The 23652-nt window shown below is 40.1% G+C and overlaps 1 protein-coding gene across 2 annotated transcripts in view; it reads right to left on the bottom strand.

Moving 5' to 3' along the window:
• LOC120794796 (ankyrin repeat and fibronectin type-III domain-containing protein 1) overlaps window positions 1–22781 on the bottom strand; it is a 127148-nt gene extending 104367 nt beyond the window's left edge. Inside the window, exons 1-2 of one of the 2 annotated variants that reach the window (XM_040136141.1) lie at window positions 22415–22781; window positions 17543–17638 (exon numbers count right to left, since the gene is read on the bottom strand). In XM_040136141.1, the coding sequence (XP_039992075.1) occupies window positions 17543–17559 (17 nt within the window). In that variant the 5' untranslated portion in view covers window positions 17560–17638; window positions 22415–22781. Of the gene's footprint in view, window positions 1–17542; window positions 17639–22061; window positions 22177–22414 lie in introns of those variants that run through there. The other variant, XM_040136142.1, reaches the window with a different exon arrangement.
• Between the last annotated feature and the right edge of the window lie 871 nt (window positions 22782–23652).

Below are 23652 nucleotides of genomic sequence, written 5' to 3'. Positions count from 1 at the left end.
TCACATCAACATTAAGGCCTGACTAAATGGGAGTCTGTTTCCAGTAGTTGATAAAAGCTGGATGATGATGAACGGCACTGTTGGTGTATGCAGCTAGTGCAGTGAGAACTATCCATGGTGCTGAATCGAATTCTGACACACACACACACACACACACACACACACTCACACACATACACACATAGACACACACACAAAGAATAGCTCATGCACATCCTCATATTCCTTTTCAAGCACATACCCGAGGAGTTTTAATGAAACTACCACTGGTACAAGAGCCCGAAGATTTCAGTTCAATGATAAAACTTTTTTAAGATTTAACACAGACTCAAACAATTCAGACTAATGAGTTCTATATATCTTTTTTATCTTTTTCTAAATTCAGTCTTAAAACATTCTCCTGCTGGTACATCGGCACTAATGAATGTTCCATTTATTAATGTAATGAACTAATGATTTCAGTTCTTCTGAAGTCAGTTAAATAGCTCATGGTTACTCATTCATAAGCCAAACTTACTGCTTGGTATTGAGCCGTTCATTAAAATTCTTATTCTGTATTAATGCATTCTCACTGTGTTTGAATGTGGATGTGGGTTTTGGGGCTGAGGTGTTGTATCTTCTTTTTCTCCTTTCCGCCTCTGTTCCCATCTGCCTCTTTTCACTTCTTTTGTCTTTCTTCCAGATCATTTCTTAGCACTTCCTTTCATTTCCATCCATTTCATGTAGCCTATCCTCTTATATTATCTTTTCTTTATACTCTACCCTTTTTGAGACATCACCTTCTTGACTAAGGGGCTCCTGGATATTCAGAAACTTGTATCCTAGCTTCTATCGCTATGTGTTTTGGAGAGAAGACTTGGGCAATGCTCAGGAGGTTGTGAGTAGCAGGACTGACCCTACGCAGCAAAAGGTTATGGCTAGACTAACCTCTGTCTTTATCTTTCAGTGGACACTGGTTGAGGAGTCACTAGACTGAATAGATTGAATGAAACTGCTTTGAGTAACTTAGGTGATGAGCAGGAGCAAAGTTCAGTCATTGTGGATTTGCAGACTTATCCCACTCCGTTACAGAATGATGGACATTAACAGACATTACAGAATGATTCATCATCAGTCACCATTCATTAAGGACTGACCCCGACTTGTCACTATTCATTAGGGTTGTATCCCAGATAGGGCACAGTTGTTGTCTACCCTCCACATATATACACACACACACACACACACACAGACACACACACAAACAAACAAACAGCTGAAACTCCAGTATTTCTCCTTTGGGAGGAAATTTACATATAAAGTATATAAACCATGAATCTGTATGTTTGACCAGTGGAAATAAAGGGATAAAATACATTAATATTAGAATCCTCTTTCCTCCCCCGCAAAACAAAAGAAAGCAAAGATATGAAAAAATAGTTAACACAACAACTTCCCAAAAGTGTGAAAAAATAATGGCAATTCCAGGCTGAGGTACCATCTAACATTCAAAAGCATTTAAGGTGGAATTGTGTTGTTTTATTGGAAGAAAGATAACTATGAAGATCAATATGGGCTCAAATTCTAATTAAAAAGGTTACAAATATCTCAATGAATTCTGGCAGAGGGGGAAATCGAATGTCTTTAAGGCCAGTGGAGACAGGGTTGGTGTACAGTGTGAGCTCTTGGAAAATCTAAATTTAGAGGCAAGGTCATTAATTAAAAGTAGAAGGTGGCAGGTGACATGAGTACTTGCTACACATTACTGGAGAGTTGGAGAGATGTGATCACTAAGGCCATGAACCTGATTTCCATTCATTTGACTGATAACAATCCCTGCTATAGTCACTCTCTTTCTCTGTATATAACTCACAAAGGCATATATGCACCTCAATAAAATGTAAATCTCTAAGCTAATGACTCTTAACTTTTCTTCCTGCCGCTATTCAACTGCAGACAAAAGTGACAGAGCTCAGCTATGCTGGTCCAACATCTACAAACAGACTTGTTGCAACTCTGATACCCCTAAATTCCTCTGGCTCCTCCATGGTGGATGTCAAGAGTTTCTACAGAGAAAACAGGCATGACAGAAAGAGGAGGAATAGAGAGGGAAAGAGAACAATGAAAGAGAGCCCAAGCAAGAAAGACTGAAAGTCAGAGAGAATATGGGAAGAGATGGAAGGGGCGTAGGAAGGGGGTGGCTCATGAGAAAGAGACAGTGAGTGGGAGAGACAGAGACAAAGAGACTGTGGGGATGAGAGAGATGCTGGATTTGTAATAGCAGGGAATCTGAGAGCTTTTTTTTTGTACCAGATGTCCACCCACGTTAACACTTGTGCTGCGAGTGAATGATATGAGATTTGACGGACATTACTTCAAAGTCTAGAGTGGTGGTATTTTTTTACACTGGCATTTGACATTTATTTTTCATCCTGGTTTCATAGTTCAATGTCGGCTCACAAGCAGTTGAAACAGTTTTGGGATTCTCTTTAAGATTAGGATTTTTGAAGGTGCATTATACACTGGGACTTGTAGTAAGAACTGGTGAGTGAAACGAGAAACACAGGACTCTCAAATTAGTTCCAAAGTTTCTTGTTTTTTTCCTGGGGGTCCTACTTTAACAGCAAAAAAAGCAAATTGCATCCACTTTCTGAATTTCAGATGCTAATTGGCATGCTGTGATACAAAGCTGAAGGTTTTCAGAACTTAACAAAGTCACACAAATGAAGTTTGCAGAGTGTGAACAGCTTCTGAGTGACACCAAATTAACTGGGTATAAACAGTGTTGCAGTGGAAGTACAATTTCAAAATCCATTTTAGCAATGAGTGTTAGGCATTGTTATATTATTGTATGTCCTTCATGTTTAGATAAAATATCAAAATCACAATTACACACGTGTAATGTTCTGTCAGCAAGGACTGTGATTTAGAAATGTGGGTTCAGTATAGGAGGCGACAGGCAGATAAAGATCATTAAACATGTTGCCACACACACACACAGAGACACACACAGATTACTGGTTCAAATCTCCAAATGTTCTGGTACATAAAACCTGAGCATAAAACCTGAGTGATCAACACTCCCCGTCTTCAATACCTATTGTTAATTTGCCCTTGAGCAAGGCACTAAATTCTAAACCCACTAAATTCTCTGCTGGAGCCACTCAATAATCAACAGTAGAAAGTTGTGAGTGTCACTGGGAAGCTCCCAGTGTGAACGTGAGGCAATGGGAGCACTAGGTAGAGACAGAAAAGCTCTTTCTCCCTCTTTCTGTCTCTCCTCGTCCTCTATATGCAGCGTATCGACTTTATCTTCTCTATTTCTATCTATAGAAAAGCCTCTGTAGTCAACTGTCTGTCAGTGAGAGGAATCCATAGTAGCCAGCACCATGCCTGAAAGCACACATCCACTGCACCTCCATACTTATGTAACACAATCACTTGCTCACACATGCATTCAGACACATGCTTACATGCATACTCATGCACATTTATACAAACACCCGTATGCCTGACATGCAGTTTGTGTGCAGACACACATAAATACACTGACAGCTTGAGTTTTTCTAAAACAGTATTAACTTATTTAAGCCTGTGTTCTTCTTCAGACTGAAATACTGTGTTCTTTTTTTTTCCTCATATACAGATTGTATTCACATCAAATATATTTAGTGAGTAAATTTTATTAAACCTCTAAATTATGACAAAAACACTGAGACAAACACAGAGTGTGGTGTGCAATGAGGAATGACACCATAATCTTCTCAAGACACAGCATGTAAACGTGTTCATTTTGTTGCAAAAAGAGAAACACACAGGGACATGACACGTGTGTTTACAGCCATGGAGACAAATGCATAGTGTGCCATGCACCCATATAGCCTGGCATACCTGTGCATAGACAGAGACACACACACAGACATTTACACAGGTTACCTGGCCTCTGCCACAGTGCAGCAGTAACTCCCACTGCGCCGTGAGTTCCTGCCCACCCGCAGCTCCTCTCGGGACTTACGGCGATTAAAGTAGTCTGTGAGTTTCCCAAAACTCGCCATCTTTCCTCTCTCTGTTCACCTCGGACTCTCTCTTTCCTTTTGCCTTCTTTCCGTTCGATCCGTAAAAAGATGTTTCTGGTTCTGTTCTGCTAAGCTCCTTGCCACACGACCTCCTGACTTACTGTCTGCCTTCCTCTGCTTCTACCTGGATTCAGTGTCACGGCTCGGCGTCAGCCGCAGGTCCGAGTCTCCCAGTGCACCCTCATCCTGTTGTGCACAGCACTTAATGTGCAGTCGAACGAGCCAAACCCCGGTCTGCCTTTCTCTGCCTCTCTCCCCCTCTTCGATCGTTTCCTACAGCGCGCAGAGCACATACACTGACTCTCTCAAAATAGTAACGTTTGTAACTGCCTACCAATCGACACAGCAGGAGCAGTGCCCCCCCAGTGGAGAGCCAACAAGAAGGAGTAGAGAGAGAGAGAGGGAGAGAGGGAAGGAGAAAATGAGAGACAGAGAGGGAGGGAGGTGGTGGCTCAGCGTCGGTCGGTCTTGTGTGCTAGAGAAAGGAGAGCTGGTGGGAGAAAATGAGCTGCTATGATGCTTGTACATAAGCCCACCCCCCTCTTTCTTTCTCTGTGTCTCTCTCTGTTTTTTTAGCACATATTGTCTGTGTCGCTTACTCGCTCGGTCTCTCTCTCTTCCCCATGCATGAATTCTTTCACACGACCATTCGACTCTTGGTGAGCACATACACAACATTCGATCAAAGCTGGAAAGCAGGTGGCAATGTTTGGGCTTTGCATGTGTGTATCACTCTGTCATGTATTACTCTGTCTTGTTCTCCTACCTCCTCTCCTACCTGTGAGAGAGAGAGAGAGAGAGAGAGAGAGAGAGAGAGAGAGAGAGAGAGAGAGAAACACACACACACACACACACACACACACACACACACACACACACAGCCTGAAATGCACCTGCTCCACGATGATAACTTTCTGCTGCTTGTTTGTCTGTTTGTTTACTTGTGAGTGTGTGTTTCTGTGTGTGTTTGTGTACAAGGATAGCTTTCTCCTTAATCCTAATTTCATCAATAATGAAAAGCAAGCAGAGAGGTTTGGGCAGAATGGTCGGCTGGTGGCCCCGTGCATTTTTCTGAAGGAACTCCACTCAAAATAAAAAGGGTGATGGGTGGACGGGGGTAGCAGGAGAACGGGGGAAAGGACGGAAGGATGAAGGAAGGAAAGGAAGTATAAAGGGAGGGCTGTTTGTAAAGAGCTCATTAGTGAGTGGGTGTGAGGATAAATATATGTGTGTGTATGACTGCATTTCTCTGTCTATTCACTGTCTTGTTCTCACTGTATTTTTTTTATCCATTTCAAAATAGATGGCCATGTCCTCTTCTACTCATCTCCTTTCTCTATCTTTCTGCTTTTACTGTCAAAATCTCTTGGTTGCATCCTCCATTTATCTCTCCACCCCCTCTAGCTGTCTGCTTCTCTTTCCTTTTACCCATTTCCTTCCTCATGCATCCCCTTCGCATATTTCTCATCCACTCTTTCTCCCTTTCCTCTCCTTCTCTACTTTTTCCTCTATTCAAACAACAAGGGGCTAGCTTCTACGGTAAATTATCTGACATGTATATTATCCTGACTTGAGAGGGCACACTTCAAAGCTCAGAGTGAAACGTTAGTATACTGCATTTATGCCATCACAGTTGCAACAGGCTTTCTAAAGCAGCCAGGACTCACACTTCAAGAGAAAATATAACCTCCCGCTACCGTTTTCACCTTACTGTTGCCATTTTTATATTTAGTGACAATAAAAGACAGTTTTGATGAAAGAATCACCATGTGCCGTATTTGTTTTGGGACTAATATGGGACACTGCTGCTTGTATAAAAATGATCATGTAGAACTGGTCACCTCTCATCTACTTTATCAACGTCCCATGGAGTAGATCAAGATTAGTAAAGCCAAAATTACTGCGAAGAATTTACTTTGATTATCGATTAATCTGCATATTATTTTCTCAATAAATTGTTTGGTGTATAAAACATCAGAAAACAGTGAAGAATTTCTTCACATATCTTGTTTTGTGCAACCAACAGCCAAGACCCAAAGATATTCAATTTCCTATAATGTAACACAAGAAAAAGGATCAAAATCTTCCATATGAGAAGGTGAGATCCACAAACATTTGTGCTTGAAAAATGACTTAAATACTTAAACAATTATAAAAATAGAGACAGATTAATTTGCTGGTGATTGACTAATCAATCAATCAATTAATCAACTAACTGCTGCAGCTCTAATCACCATTAATTTGTAAGAAATAATGTGTGTTAGAACACTGGAAGGTATCATGGGAGATATAGATCAATGGGGGATGGGTTTTAAGAGTGCTGAGACCAATGTTAACCAAAATAAAGTAAAATGATTAAGTCAGAAATAAACACAATAATAATAAAAGCAAGAATACCTGATTCAACGAATTAACTAAATAAAAAAATTAACATGAAAAAAAGAAATAGTGATGGAGAGATGTGTCTAAAGCAAAGATTTTAAGGTTGGAGTGGCAGATACTCGAGTAAAAAATGGGGATAACACCTAAAAATAAAGGTGACCAAATTAACTTAGATTGGAAATTTGGCATTACGCATTGGGAAAATATGTCCATCCAAGCGCAGCAGTGTGTCTCTGACACTAACAGATAAAGGTCATAAGGTGTGCAAAGCAGAGCACTTTGTGTGAAAGGCAGCTAAGGTCTTGGCAGTTTCAACAAGGAAGTACCCAAAATGCGCTTCATTTAAAACCAAAAGGAACACATCTGGAGAAGAAACAGATGTGACCAAACCACTGAATATACGTGACAAATGGCACACCCTTGCTCTAAAGCGTGATCTCTATGATTACAGTTAATGGTAGCTGCCTATTTACATTCCACCACAGAACACTCCAGTAATGATCAAGTACTGAGCTGACCAGAAAAAAAATGGAAAATCTAAACATCCCCACTATTAATCAAGCTGCGATTACATAGCCAAGGCAAAAAATATTCTAGTTCTTGCATTAAGTTGCATTAGAATAATTGCACAATGGAATTTGAAGCAATGCATGTAAAGGAATTTGACTGAGTAACACTGGTACAGATTTTCACAATTCACAGACCATATGTCTATGCGCCAGTGTGTGTGTTTTTGTGTGTATCTGTGTGTGCACTGTGATCCCAGGCTGCAGTTAATGTTGTGTGAAAGGTGTGGGCTGTGTGAGCTTTGCAGCTTCCTGTGCTAAAGAGGTTCAGCTGATTGATCGTCCTCTCCCGTCTGCCTCCTTCTTGATCAAAATTCTCTTCATTCCCTCCACCTCTGTCGTGATTTGCACTACCCCTCCCCCGACTGCAAATTGATCTGAGAAGCAGCATGGTCTGACTATATTGGCCAGTGGGCATTGTAGTACTTGAGTCCAAGTCCCTGGGTAGAGAGAGCAGGGGCAGAAAGACAGCAAAGAAACAGAGACGGAAAGATTAGATGAACAGTGTAATATTAATGACTCTTAAAGCCTCTGCATTCCTCATCCTTGCTGACGCTAGAAAATTATTTTTTAATAAATCTGCAGTTGTAGGTGCATACACATTTGCAAAACAGACTCATCAGTATTATGAATGTACGTGCTGAGCTGCTGCACATTAACACTCTGTGTTATCAAAACAAATTTGTGCACATTTATTGTAGCTGTAGATTCATTTCAGAACAATTCGGTATCTGTATCAACTGAAAAGCACCTCTATTTTCCTTTTCTTAAACCATATGGGGAACATAAGGTGGATTCTTGAGATAACTGTAATTTATGAGTGTTTCTGTTCTTTATCCATATGCCCAGGACACAATCAGCGTATGTTTATATATAATACTGAGTTCAACTACTACTTTATGGTTCCTATAAATCTTATTGTGAAACTTTTTTTTAATGTTTTTTTTTAATCAACGTTGTAATCCTCGTGTTAAAAATATTTTACACAATTTCTGGGGAAAAATATAACTTTCGCTGATAAATTAGGGTGTGTTTTAAATAGAGATAAAGAAACAAAGAAAAAGCGGGAGAGAGATAGAGCTGGAATTCAGAGGATTGAGGGAGACAGTTAAAAAGAAAGAATCTTGACAAAAAAAAGGATACGGCAGCAACGGAGCGAAAACCAAGCCTCTGAGGGGAATTCACTACCACAGTGAGGAAGAGCTGAGCTCAAACTATTGACAGCTCGGGTTTCTTTTTGCCTTTAGTCTGCATTTGGCTCTAAATTGGTTTTGGCTGATGAATAAATCATATATTGCTGTTTTACTAGGACTATTTTCATTTTCAAACACAAAAACATCCTCACTTTGGCAAGATCCATTTGGGAACACAAAACTTGGCTTGAGAAGGATTTTTCCACTGAGCTACAAATGGGGATGAGGTCATCTGTGGATAATGGAGAGTCACTATAGACTTTAAATTGCAAATGTTGTTTAAATCAATCCTGATTTATAATTATTTATTACAGTATTTATGAAATTATCTGTCACAAAACATTGTGTGAGGTAGGTCATTTCATTCAGGTTTTAGGACACATGAGTGTTGCCACAGCAATTTGATTTTCACTGACAAGCTATGACAAGTTATATAAGTTAGTTTTTTTTTTTTTTTTGGCTTTGTTCACAGTTTACTCATTGCGTATTCCCAATTTGTGCAAAACCCTTCTGCGGCTGACCCCTCTGCTGAGTCTGGCAAACTGCCATGTGCCTCCATTGTTACACATGTCACCAGTCACCAGCTGTTTCTTTTTACCCAACGGATACAAGTTTCACAGAGCAGGAGCTGCTGGTGCAGTTAAAAAAAAGAAAGAAAAGAAACTTTGATATCCTCATGAGACGATAAGCACCCTCTACAGAAAGACGAACCACACACTGAGGATGAGCACTACTACCGTCTTTGAGTCATCAGGCAAGGGTGCTGCAAAGCAGCCTCGGGATAATCTCTCTGAAGATGTGAGTGTGTTTAGGCTGTGACGCTCCTGCTTCTCTTTCTGCCTGTTACCAAGTCATCACCTCTTTAAACTCTCCTTTCTCCTTTCTTTTATTTCTCATCTCTACTCATATCTTCATTTAGCTCAGCTTGGCTTCTTTGCTCTCTCCACCTTTTTGTCTTTTTGTCTATTACCATCAGTACCTCTTTGATTAAAATTCTAGAAAAAATTGCACTAGGACCCACTTTATAGTTGCATATAGTGCATGCAGTATGTACAGTAATCTAAAACGGTTACAATATAGCAGCTTGGCTCTGCAGCTTCCAACTCCAGCTAACTGTACCTGGGAGTAAAATAACCTGTTACAGCCGTTTCACCAAAGGTTCTCAAACTTTTTCTGAGATGCAACCTTTTGGATGCAAGACCAAAATTGCAATTTTACTTACAATGATAATTGTCACTACAAGCATGACACTTCCAAGTGAGTTGTGTGATGACAAAAAGAAGCACACCAAATCAAGGAATGATTTAGAAAACAGTTTTTCTAAAAACCTCTTTGAAAAATGTTTCCTCTGATCATCACTGATGGTAAGCTGACTCCAAAAGGTCTTGTTGTCCTGTATAAAACCCCTAACAGAAATTATATATTCTGTTTGATTTATATTATGTAATTCTAATAATCTCCAGTTTCTCAAAATGTCATTACATAATCAAAGTGCCGCCTCTGTCATTTTATGATTATGCAAAGCCAAGAAGAAGACCACTCCTTCACATCTTGACTTCACGGTGGAAGATTAGCTTAGTAACAGTTAACTTGCTCGTGGTGTATGCGCCAGCTTAGGCAGCAAGTGCTGTGGTCAGAGACCACACATATACATTGCACATACATACACATCATTTTTCACAGTAGACATTTTGACTTGGTTTGTATTCTTCTGTGTACCTTCAAACTGAAATGAAAATCATAGAGTCTATGGATTACCATAGTACATGATCAAAAACATTTCCTGCAAGCTTATCCAGCTTTTTGGCAGTGGATCATCCATCCTATACATATTCCTACACACATACTGCCGGGCTTGGCAATTTAATATCTTTCAATTCATGTTCACAGAAATTTTTTAAGAATTACTGACATGTGTCCATGCTTGTGTGTGTGCGTGCGTGTGTGTGCGCGTCTGCCTTGTACGTTCTGTATCCAGCTCAAGGAGTGATCAAAGAGGAACAAACAGCTGTGTACGGCATGATAGATATCCCCTACTGACATACAGTATTATGTATAAGCAAAGGGGAAACTTCAGGGGTACAAAATCTTTGTCTGTCTCAGTCATACAGTTTCTCATTTACACTGTATACAGGTGTATGTGTGCATACGTACACATACATTTTTTTGTTCATCAGACAGAAGGAATCACTCTTTAGGATAGCTAATGGAGTTTTAGCCTCACAACAACTGTATTATACAGAAACAATGCCAAAAATTGTGTTTGCCCATGAGCCAGCACTGAGTAAAAAAGGTTTTCTGTCAAGTTTCATTCTACACGGACGTTTTAAAGACATTTGGTTTGCCATGTACTCATGTATTTTTCCCTTACGTTGATTCAAAGTCAAAGACAAGTGAAATGTTTTGAAAGTTGATTTTAATATGCCATTAAATCATTTTATTTAATCAATGGATGCCTGGAAGGTAGGAAAATATAAAGCAGCATGCCTTGGGAAATGGCTAGAAGTATGCAACTTGTAGTAACTGGCCTAAAACATATAAAACATCAGGTTGGTTGTTTTATATGTCTTTTTAACAAATGGTAGTTTATTAGTGCAATCAAATGAGAGATTGTTAAAATGACATATAAAACGTTCAGTTTTCAACTTTCAACCCCAATCCATGTGGAAGCCCGTTCATAGGAAAGCTTTTTAGTTAAAAGTGTGGGCACTGACACATGCATACTAATTGCAAGAAAACAGTTGAGAAAGTTAAAAAGTTGAATTCAGTATCATCTAAAATTACTGGCATCTTCCTCCCATCTCGTTCTTCAATTTATAAATTTCGACCTCACCAAAAGGGTCAGAATAATGGAATGGATGATTCTCAGCCAGCATCTTCCATCTTTGAGAAAATGCCCTCAGGGGGGAGCTATAGACTCCTTTGTTTTAAATGCAAGAGGTTCAAAGGAGGTTTGCACTGTCGCCTCGAAGCAAAAAGATTCTGGGTTCAAACCTGCCAGCCGGGGCCTTTTCTGTGTGTAGTTTGCACGTTCTCCCCGTGCCTGTGTGGCTTTCCTCCAGGTACTCTGGCTTCCTCCCACAGTCCAGAGACATTCGGGTTAAATGGCAACTCTAAGCTGCACGTAGGTGTGAACGTGAGCGTGACTGGTTGTTATTCTCTGTGTGTCAGCACTGCAACAGACTGGCAGCCAGTCCAGGGTGTACCCCGCCTCTTGCCCAGTGTCTACTGGGATTAGCTTCAACCCCCCTGTGACCCCTCAGAAAGATAAGTAGTATAGCTAATGGAATGGTTCAGTAAAAGTATACTCCCTAAGGCTATTCAACTCTTGAGCAGTAAACTTTGGCACTTCAAGGTGCATGTGTCTAGGTTGTTGTCTTCTCTTATTATGTGCGGTATTTTGTGTACTTACAACAGTCTATTTATTTTGTGGTTTTATATATAGAGCTCTGCTCTTTAAAAGGACTAAATGAGCACTGGTCTATACATACAGTCACACACAAGTAAGCAGTAACACATACTGTATATACACACTGAAGTGGTATGCCATTTTCCTCTAAATTAATCATCTTCAGAGAGTAAAATGGACATTTTCTGCCCAGAGGACTTGGAACCAGGTGCCTCTTTTTCTCTCTTCCTTTCTGCCTTCGTGACTCCCTCCTTTCCTAGCTGTCTATCCATCTCGTCCTCCCTAACTCTGTAAAATCACCCCGCCTCTTCCTGTCTGCATAATGCTAGTCCAACATACCGCAGTTTAGAGACCTGCCAGTCCTGAGGGCTCGTCTGAATAGGAGATGAAGCAATGTAAGTGTTGACTGCTGACTTTGAACTTCTCTTTAACCCCCTTACCTCCCGTAACTTTTGACCTCTAAAATTGCTGATGCGTCATCACTTACACAAAGCAAGTTCAAACATTTTCTTGATGTTAAAACCATACTCATGTCCAATTAAAAGGCAATCACAGAATTGAGAAAGGTAAGAGGGAGTGTGAGGTGAAGCTGCTGGAACTGAAAGAAGTGGGTCTATAAGCAGGGTCTACATTTTAAAATGATAAGCCCGATGTTTTGTTAATTAGAGCTCTATGTAAACACAAGCAAATATATGCATTTAAATGTGCAATTTATACACATACATTATAAACTTGAGGGGCTGGTTAGTGTAAATATATTCCCAAGGATCTTATTGTCTTTCCAGTCTTCCCACCCCTCTTCTAGAAAGTTCCTGTGGTCGTTTTCCAGCTTAATCCCCCATGATTAGAGAGCTAATCAATTCTTCTTGGGGGTATTCACTGAGGTGTTAGGGTGTAGCTTACACATACACACACAGGCGTTATGGCAGCAAGTTGGTGTAGTGAGCAGAACAGGCCGTCCTTTTCTGGGTTTAAGCCACCGTGTCCCTGAGTATCGTGTGTGTATAAGTGCCCTTGAGCAGCACATTAAATCTACAACAGTTCTCACGGCTCTCTCACTCTTTGAACTTCCACTGGATTCAATTCAGAGTCAGTATCTGACAGCAAGTGGGAGAACTGTATCAGGGCTACATTCAAGGACTGTGTCAGTCTTTTGAAGATTTAACCATTTACTATAAATGACATATATTCAAAGCATGCTGTAGTGTCTTTTTGTGTTTTTCCAGCTTCCAGGCATTCACAGGATTTAATTATTTTCACTATGCAATGAAATAGACTTGCAATGATGATGAAAATCATGCCAATCATCAAGCATGTGTGGTAAAGCAGCTGTATCTGCAGCTTCGGCACTAAGGAGTGCTGGCTACCACTTTGTCCATTACTGCACTAATGCAACCCAAATCACTATTGCAATGGACCCTGACATATGATTTTTATAAAATACATTACGGAAAATACAATTCTGAGACAGAATCAGTACCACTAGAGGGCAACTATTTCTTCCCAAAAATGCACTCTCTCTTTCTTATTTTATTCCTCTCTCTCCCTTTTAATCAACTGACTGACACTCACACAGCATCTATATATGTTCACCGCTTTCTTTGTATTTCTCTCACATAAACAGCTCAGAAGATAATTTTACTTTACTCCCGTGATATCCTCACACACAAACACCCACACACTTCCTGTTATGATGGAAGCCGACCATTGTGTCTTTTTTGCTAATGACTGATGTCCAGCCAACCACTCTCCATGATTCATTATGCGGAAGTTCACTTATACTTGAACTGCGATGAGTGCTCTTCTAGTGGGGATCGCAACACCACAACACAATTAGGATCTTTTTTGGATGACTGAATCGTGTTTTATAACAAAGCTTCAGCTTACGCTAGCTCCAAACACACCTAAAGATATAATAACAAGAAAGAGATAACTGGAAAATAAGATCATAAGATCATATCTATCTGCAGACACAGACATGAGACCTTCCAGCTGTGCTATTGACACAATCATTCACATACACATACAAATACACACACAAGAAAGAGCACAAAAACACACACCCATTCCCTGTGAGGCAGCAATAATCTGTCATCTGAACCCGAATGCGTGCAGCATCCTTCCACTCAGCATGAATGCATTGTGATGAGTGTAGCATAAAGAGGCACCTTAAGGACCCAGATGTGACACAGAGCAAATAAACAGTCCAGCTACACCAAAAACAAGCCAACTGGTCTGATATCACTGCCATCAGACCAAACAAATCCTGAACCTGTGGCTTGACAAGATTAAGTGTTCCTTCAGACAGCTTTGTAAATTACGTGTCTTCATCTCCCACTGCGTCTGTGTATTTTGCAGGAGGGGTGTCTCGTGGTGTAAAGTTTTATGTTTGTAGTTTGGTTATAATTTACCCTAGGTAAAAAGTGAGAAGGCATTGTTATAAAGCTAAATGTACAGATAGTATTTACTCAGCTCATCAGAGTGAAGGTTAAAAGAGAAACATCTCTACTCTACTGCTCTACAATATTTTTGTTTACTTACTCTACTTTAAGTTACTTGGGGTTTTAATGAACCTGATTTCCAGGTGACAGCTTTCTAATATCAGCCCTCTGCCTCTGTTTTCCTTGAAAAGCTGATTTACTGTGTGAAGCCGCCTAATAGACTGTGGTCATTATCCCTTCAAATAGCTTAGACCTCAGTTTCTCGACACTGATTTCTTCATAGGCAGTCAGAACCCCTGATCAGATTGCAGCCAGCTTAACCTCAGCACTAGTAATTCAATCCCTAGAAAAAAGAACTGGTAAATTTGCTCTGGCCAGTTGTTCCAGACAAATGATAGTGACGTGAGCTGAGATAAAGAGGGAATTAACGAGCTAATAACAGCCTCTGAACACTGCTGCACTACAGCCATCTCCTTTCTGTCTTGCCCAAAAAGGCCACATTAAAAGCTTGGATTAAGCTGTAAAATGGGCTTCATGTCGGTTTCTAGAAAAAGGCATAAGACTCATCACATTGAAATTTTAACTGCCACTAGTATCCAGTGAAGAATGCCCCCAACCAAGATCACACAGCAGCTCCATCCTCCACATAAAATCCAGCACTGCTTGAGTCCCTGACAGCATGATGATGATGTTGACACTTTTATGTTTCTTTGAGGACAATAAATCATCTACTATAGGCTATTGAAAATATGGACATTATCAAGCTAATTTAATAACATTTGACACCGAGAGGGCAACTGTAGATGACTTTATTGCCAAAAGGACAAGTTTTGATGATGAACTGATTAGTCAACTGAAAATTACACCTAAACAGTTTTGAGGTTTTTTTTTATTTTAAGTCATTTTAAGCAAAAATGACTTCACCAGTTCCACCATCTCAAATGTGAGGCTTTTCTGAATTTTTCTGCTTTTTATTATTGTAAATTGAATGTCATGTAAAACACATGACTGGACAAACCATTTTATTAATTGTTATCACATTGGGCTCTCAAAACTTGTGAAGGGCATTGTTATAGACTCAACAATTAATCAGTTCATTAGGAAAAAAAATGCCTACCAGATAAATCAATAGTGAAAATAGGAATACTGAAATATGGAATACTGTTGCAATCACTTTGTTGCTACAATTTTAAGTTAATTTTTGAACTAAAAACATCAATCAACAAACATCCATCCTTGAAAAACATCAATTTACAGTAAGAGTTAAAAATGATGCTGCTATGATAATCAACATCAAATTTATTTGTAAAACTAATATTAATCATTGTGAACTCAACTCTTCATGTTAGACACTAAAGGTTGTGTCGCCCTCTAGTGGCTGAATACCTCTACTTACTCTACCACAAAAGTCAGAATTGCCTTCATAATTATTTTTAGCCTTATCTTATCAGGGCTGAGTCAATAGAACAGTAATTTGAATGCAGCAAGTGTCAAACAATTATAGTTCTGCTTTTTGCTCTTCGTCTGGAAACGACAAACTCTATTACAACTGTTTTATCACAAATAATGGTGTGTGTGTGTGTGTGTGTGTGTGTGTGTGTGTGTGTGTGTGTGTGTGTGTGTGTGTGTGTGTGTGTGTGTGTGTGTGTGTGTGTGTGTTTGTACTGACAGAAAGAGATAAAGGAATGGAAGACATATGGTGTCTGTGGATGTACAAAGATATCAAAAACACACAAACACACACACCACTTTTTTAACGTCATAAACACACAAACACCATGATGAACATGATTACACTGTGACTCCACCAGTGTTTGCCTAACAACAACATGTTCAAGTACAAGCACAAGTACATGTGTGTGTGCCCTTGCATGGGGGTGCATTTATAACCCCTTTCCCTGTTGCAATGACTCACCAGTTAGTCACAGGCCACAGAGCAGAGCGGAGTTTCGCAAGTGAGGAACCCTTCTCTGTCAGTCCACTGTTGGGCACAGTGCAGCGGCAGGTCAGTGGCGTAACATCATCCTTAAGAGACAGCTAGTCACATTGGCTTAGGAGCCAGGGGGTGTAGGATAATGAGGAGGTTGATTCAGAAATCAATGATGTGTCACAGTCAATATGAGAAATGAGGGGGGCCGGCACTGATATACTGTAAATTAATGGTTTCTCTTGACAGGTTTGGGTGTAGAGAGCAGGAGGAAAAGCATGTAGGCACGCATCCCTTCCTAGGCTCAGTCACAGGTATAAATTATACAGGCTTCATCTACTTGTGCCGGCGAGAAATAGGTATAATGAAATGACAAGGAGTGTGTGATTCACACACACATACCCGCATGCACAGTCACAAACACACACACAGACACGCACACACACACACACACGCACACACAAGCACACACGCACACACACACACACACACGGCACTTGCTGTACGTGCACACACCCCAGAAAGACAATGTCAAACTTGTCCCTGCTATCTGCAGAATGTGTTGAGAAGAAGGGAAGAAGACATGCAATAGAGCCAAGAAGATAAAACTCCCATGGCTGTTATCACACTCTGCCCAGCCACAGCAGCACTTACAAAGAGGGGGAGGGATGGATTTGCAAAGGAACCTACTCTGTAATGAAAGAAGCAAAGCAGGTTCTGAAGGAGCTTAACAACACATAATAAACGCTGAGTAGAAGATGAATAGATAGACATATGTCAGAATGAATCAGTCCAGCCCAGCACTGTTGAGCTCAAAAGTTCTTTCACAAAGGAGGACTGGAGGTATGTGGGGTTAGATAGGTTGATTTCATACAGAAAGCAAAGTTATCAGTTTGCAACCTTTTGCATACTGGATGACGATAAGTCCTGTTTTGCTAAAAATAGAAACTAACAGGCTTTCAAAATGTCCAGACATGTTTGGCCATAAACCTTCAAGCACCTCATCAACCTGTCCGACTAAAATAATGAGAGACAAGTCAGAGAAACAGAGAGCATCTGTTAAGTCATCATCTGTTGCCAAAAGAGTTGTCCATAAAGAACAGTGTGACAAGTCTTGTTTTCATTTCTGTCAAGGTGTTTTATTTCAAACAGCCACACAGCAGGATCTTCATGCTCCATTTTAAATGTCCCCAACTCAGCTCATGCAAACTCTGAATTCCAAACCTCGAAGCCAGTGCTGTTAAAGCAGAGTGTTTTAAAAGATTTTGTCTTCAAACTGGCTTTTCAAAAACTAATGGCTTTGGATTTCAATATACAGTATAGCTGAAACTACTGGGTACAAAGACCTGCAGTGTTTCAGCATCTCATATTGACAATCTGCTAGTATACATGGCTAAAATGCTTCTCCAGTCCCATTGCCATGCTTGCAGCTGAAGCCTGGGAAACAGCAACTCCAGGAAGCCCCAAAATAGAGACAGGAAGTTCATTTGGTAAACACAATAAAACATGTTAAATAAGTGTGTAAACCCAACTGTCAAATGAGACAAATAAGGACAGAATCTCTCTTACTCTATGAGTTGCTCCATTCCAGCACCCTGGGGCCCCAGTTGCTCCCCAGGTTTGTGTTGTTACTCCTCTTCTTACAGTGTGACACCTGGCTTTTACCTGGGAACATGCACAAATATGTGTTAGACTTGTAATGGTTAGCATATACCTATACTAAAACTATGTAAAGAGAGGGAAATGATGAATAAGCAGATAGGTTATGCTGTCTTTCACTCATTCATCGCAATCATGACTTCTTTTAAAACCACATCTTTCATTGGTGTCTCTGAGAACATACAGGGCGTACAATCACTAAGACCATAATCTCTCTTCTTTCGTCTGTCCTTTGTATCTGTCACCCTCTCTCTGTCTCTTTAAGGGCTTTTGTAGGCCCCTCAGATCTTGAGGTGTTGAGTATCAAAGTTGTCCTCATACTGTGGGATTCAGGATGAAAACAGAGCTAGCCTTCGTTTCTCTGCCATCTCAGACATTCCTGTATACTATATATTCACATTTACTATCCAGTATCCCGTCCCGCTACTTAGACATCTAAAGAATTTGAATAGGTGCTGAGGGAAATAAACGTGGTCAGTCTTGATAGACTTTTTAAATCTATATATATATATATATATATATATATATATATATATATATATATATAGAGATATAGATATATATATATACTTTCTTAATCACCTGCAACAAAGCTTTCTGTATACCAATAACACTGACCTATTTCTCATTCTAGGAAACACACCATGTATCTAATTAAAATTATTCATGTTAATGTGAGGTGATTATGCAGAGCTGCTGCACCTGGCTAAACCATGTATGGGCGGTGATACCTTTCTCGCCCCAAGCCTGCACGTTAATTAAGCAGAACATCTGGCGAGAAGAGAAACATACTGTTGAGTTGAAGAGAGGGGACGCTCCCTTGATCCAAAGTGCTGAATGCTTTGGAAGGTGAACTTCAGTGAAATTTGGGATGTGCGTGTCTCCCTGTGCCATTATCTGCTACAGTGAAAACTGAAAAAACAGCCAATCAATGCTTTCACTGATTTGATAGAATACCCTGGCAAAGCAAAGACTGCGGGTGTTGAAATTGTGCTGCATTGTGCTCTTAGGTCAAAAAATGCAAACTAATTTACCTTACGTCTACATGCTCCTACATTTACCTTGATGTGTTCTGTGCTGTATTAAGGAGAAGGGGATTTGGATTATGTTAATGAAGCCTAGAAACTATTTTGCTTTGTTTTCACCAGAATTAAAAGACATACACGACTTGTGTTGAAACTATTATTTTAGTAACTGCGGGAAATCTTTTAAAACTGGTTACTTTTCTACTCTGACCCTCTGAAATTTGAAGATTGCTTACTTTTCTCTATTTCATATCACTGAAAATGTAATTATTTTGGGCATAAGACAAAAATAAGCAATTTTCAAGGCATTAAAGATGAAGTACTTCATTAAATAATTGTACTTTATTAATCTATAAAGAAAAAATTGTTTTGGCTCATTTGACTCAGTTTGAAAGCATGGTATCTGATATGGCAAACAACTGAGTTAAACTCAGACTGATATGATCTGGAAAGCTCCTTTAAGCCTTCAAAATATTGACAAATATAATTGGAGACATCCATTGAGTGATTTCCTTAATGTCTTTGGAATGGGCTTAAAGGACCAGTCTGTAGGATTTAGGTGGTAATATAATATTCATAATTATGTTTTCATTAGTGTATAATCACCTGAAACTAAGAATAGTTGTGTTTTCATTTCACTTAGAATAAGCCCTTCAAATATACATAGGGAGTGGGTCCTCGTCCATGGAGCCAGCCGTGTTGCACCGCCATGTTTCTACGGTTGCCCAGAATGGACAAAGCAAACACTGGCTCTAGAGAGGGCCTTTCGCATTTTTATGTTGCCTGAAGGCCAGCGTAGGTTCTCCTAAACGCTTGGAAAGGGGAAGGGTGAGGGGAGGGGTATTCAGTTGGTTTAAATCTGCAACCACACCGCTAGAATCCTACACACTGGTACTGTAATCCTTGTCTGGCAAACCAGCTGATATCGTTTTTGTAACTGCATACCATAATAGAAAAGTTTGGGCGACAGGCTGACAACCAAACAAAGGGACTTTTACCAGCTGCTCACAGTTGAAAAGCCAACAATACATCAAACGGCAGGGACTAAAAACAACTGCATAATAGAGGAAAGAGTTATGAAATTACTAGTTTCTAAGTTTTATGATATGCTGCAGTTCTACCCACATCTCCCTTCACTTAACCTGAGCAGTGGCTTCATTTTGGTCATTGGTCACGAAACATGGTTTTTGTGCTGCTCCCATACCAAAAGGTCATCTAACTGTCATTTAAAATCAAATTATGAAAACAGACAAGAAGTATCAAACACCTTCCTCATTTTAGTATATACCTTCTTTCTCTCTCCATAGTCATCCACATTCACGGCTTTGGTTCCATCTAGTCATGCATACTAACCTGTGCCCTAACTTGGGGCAGTGGCCAGCCGCTGCCTGCCTGTCCCATCAAACATGCATAAGAAACAGATGTATCTTTCATGTAGGCTTGTTCATGTTGCCCCATCTGCAGAAGTGTGTGAATGGGTGTGTGTGTGTTTATGTGTCTTTGTCAGTGTGCTCCCAGGCCCTGCGGGGGCAAGCCAGACTCGGGAGATGAGGCTGCATGCCCCGACACACACAAAGAGAGGCAGGGCTGACATAGATCTTTGGCAGGACAAATGATCAATGCAGCAATATGTTGCCATACATTATCTTTAAATACATATTTCATATGATTGTGTGTGACTCCAATGTATAGCAACTGTTATTAAACATACTGTATGTATTGTAGATTTTATTTAAACAGATTCTGCATTAATTCGCTATTTTAAGTTTTCTTCCGCTTTGAGTTTAAAGATTACTATCCCAAATATATTCTTATCAACATTTTAACTAAAACTGTTCTGCTCTCTAGCATTTCATCCTTTTGTCACTTCAGATTGGCACACACACATACGCTACAGTAATTTACATCTGTTAAAAAGGCTAAGATTCCATTCACTTTGTTAGACATTTTCCTCATCTAACTGGTTTATAACAATTCTGTGAAACAGACGGTACTGAAGTCGTGGTCTTCAGTTACATCGTATATTGATGCTTGTGTTTTATATAGTAGCACATAGTGAGTAATTTTCTGCCTTACTACACCATCATTATTATGGACAGCACATGGTGACAGTGTTAAATGTGGGACCCTATGAGTTCTTCCTCTAAAGGCTACACAACCATGCAAAGACCTTTCAAAGCACAGCTGAAACAATTATTCGATTCAAATTAAAAATGACCAACAATCCCTCATTCCGGCTTCTAAATTATGAGGAATTGCTGCTTTTCTTTGTCTCTAGTGACAGTAAATTGAATATGTTTGGACTGACAGTCGGACGTCACCTTGGGCTTTAGGAAATTGTGATGGCAATTTTCAGTATTTTGTGACATTTAATAGACGAAACAATTAATCGATTAATCAAGCCCTATTTCATAGTGAAAAATTATTTATTGTTTACTCAACAGCAACCTCCACTGATTGGAGTGACTATGCTTTAAAGTTCTTTGGGTAATTTGTGCAATATATAACTAGAAAAATTGAAGATAATTAGATTTATATTATAGTTTACAATATTTAAATAGGAAGCTCTCAGGATTTATAGTGTTTGGGCCACCCAGTGTTTTATGAGCGGCAACAATGGATGCTGATGTGAGGATATGTTGCTGGCATTGCACCTAATGACAAGTGTGGCACTGGTCCATCAGACTGTCATCTTTTAGCACCTGGAGTTATGACAACTTCCTTTGGAAAAGATTGTAAACAAGTATAATCACGAGTCATCACAGGCGACAATTCATCCTGCTTGTCATTAGCCTCATTCATGCTTGAAGCTGACTGATTTGCTCTTTCTGGATGTGTGTAGCCTACTATATCCTTGTGGTCACATCTGTAGTAGTGACGTTACCACCAACCACGTGCCCCCCCCCTGTCCGCGCACGAGTCCATGACCATGTAAAGTGACCCTGACCCCACCTTCCTACCATCTACACAACCATAGGCACACAAGCCCTATGAAACATACAATGACACACATTTTTTCCCCTCCTGCAAGCCTTGCACCCCACTCGCCCACTCACACATCTTTTTCCTTTTCCCCTAAGACAATTGTGTTGCTCACTCTCTATTGTGGAAGCCAGTCGTTTCCACATGTGTGTTGGCCATAAAACAGCAAAGAGCGACTAAAAGCATCCCTTTCCTGACTAGCAGGGTCACAATTTGTCTGACATAAACACAGGACACACCTCATCCCAGCAGTTTTCACATATCCTTCTGACCCATTCACCTCCCAAAGTGCTCCTCTTTCCACTGACACAGGATACCGATGTCTAAATGTTTGTAAAGTTGCCTGTCTTTCTTTGATACTTTCATGCAGACGAGTAAAAGAAAGCAGCGTGACCCTCCTTGTGGCTTTGTTTTACACTTACTGTGAACTTTTATTGGAGTTTTCGTTCTGGGAAAGTCTTAGAAAAAGCAAAGCTGAACACTGACGCTGGTGTCTTTTGTGCCTCCCAACGTGCCTCGCGCTGGGTTTCCCTAGCATTGTCATGACAACAGTGTGTACGCACCGACACTGGCCTTTGAAAACAATACGTCTACCAAAAGTTGTCTGAAGTGAGCTAGCAAGCTACTTTCAGCGGTTTCTGAGAGGTTTGTCCAAAAAAACACACTGAAGTCAAGTCGTGCCTGAAATTATCCCCTTTCGCTCTGGCCAGTGCACAAGTGTCTAATGGAGACAAAAAAAAAACAGGAGTGTACAAAGATGCATTCATACTCATACCTTCTTAACAAAGAAATCCTCGTTCCCTTTTCAAGTATTCCTGGGCCGTGTCGGGATTAGCTACCGCCACTACTTCACTTTAGTCGCACTGCTCAAAAAGATTAAGTTTCTTTCAGCGGTACTAACATTTTCGAAGCATGTATCGTGGGCGCCGCGAGCACTAGCACCGCGCACCATGTGAGACAACTTCCAGCGGTAACTTTTCTCCGCCCAGACTCATTCTCATACTCCTCTGCCTGCTTCTGCCATGGGATGCTTTGCTCCGCCTCACTCACTCCTGGAGATAAAGGACTATAATCCGAGATGTGTATAGCTCGTGTCTCTTAACTCATGGCAGCCTGTCTTCTTTCCCAAGGATTTGGGATCCCATTTTTTTTTTTTGTGATTCGCATGGAATCACTCCACCACACACACGCCGGGTGCCGGTGTTAAATTCGCTTATTGCGATCTCTCTTCATTTTATTTTCTACAGGGGTACAAACACAGTCCAGGTCAATTCTGGTGACTGATTGCACACGGGACAATTATCTTGATTAGAAATTAACGGGTTTTTAGACTTCGCCCAGCTATCTCGTTATTGAAGTTTACAGACCCGATTGATATTGGGCTAATCCTTTGAACTTCCCTGGTTCAAACAACCCGGGTGACACCGGCATTAACAGAGATAATCCAGACTCACTGAATGTTTCACATGCTATTCTTCTATCCCATTGCAATTTAAATCTCACCCGTTGTTTTAAAGTAACAGCACACAACCGAGCGTGGTAAACAAAACAACAGAGGGTGAAATTAAAATCTCAAAAATTAAATTCTGTGGAAAGCTTTCTTATAGGTCTATTGTTGGAGAAGTCAGAGGTGTGAACTCACACAAAAGGAAAGTTCTCAGCGATAATGTTTTATGAGTGAATTGTGGGCTAATTAAGCCTAGTCACGGTTTATATTTTACTGGAAGGTTTGGTTCAAATGACCAAATTATTTAGGTTGAATGGAAATAATGAATGCCCTTTTAGAGAAAAAAAAAAAAGTTTTATAGCAATATTATATGAACCCAAATATAAAAATATAATCTATACAGCAATATTCAGGTAGGCCTACTACTGAAGCTAGAGCCTTTTATTAAGGACACTTAGTCACAATAAACTCACTGTTTGGCACAAAAAAAGGTCCCTTAGAATATTAGGGGCATATTTTAACTTTTGATTTCCAATATCATGATGACAGGTGATAACCTTTCAGTC

This window comes from Xiphias gladius, chromosome 9 (assembly GCF_016859285.1).
Source record: "Xiphias gladius isolate SHS-SW01 ecotype Sanya breed wild chromosome 9, ASM1685928v1, whole genome shotgun sequence".
NCBI lineage: Eukaryota > Metazoa > Chordata > Actinopteri > Istiophoriformes > Xiphiidae > Xiphias > Xiphias gladius.
This window is presented reverse-complemented; position numbering and strand designations above follow the sequence as displayed.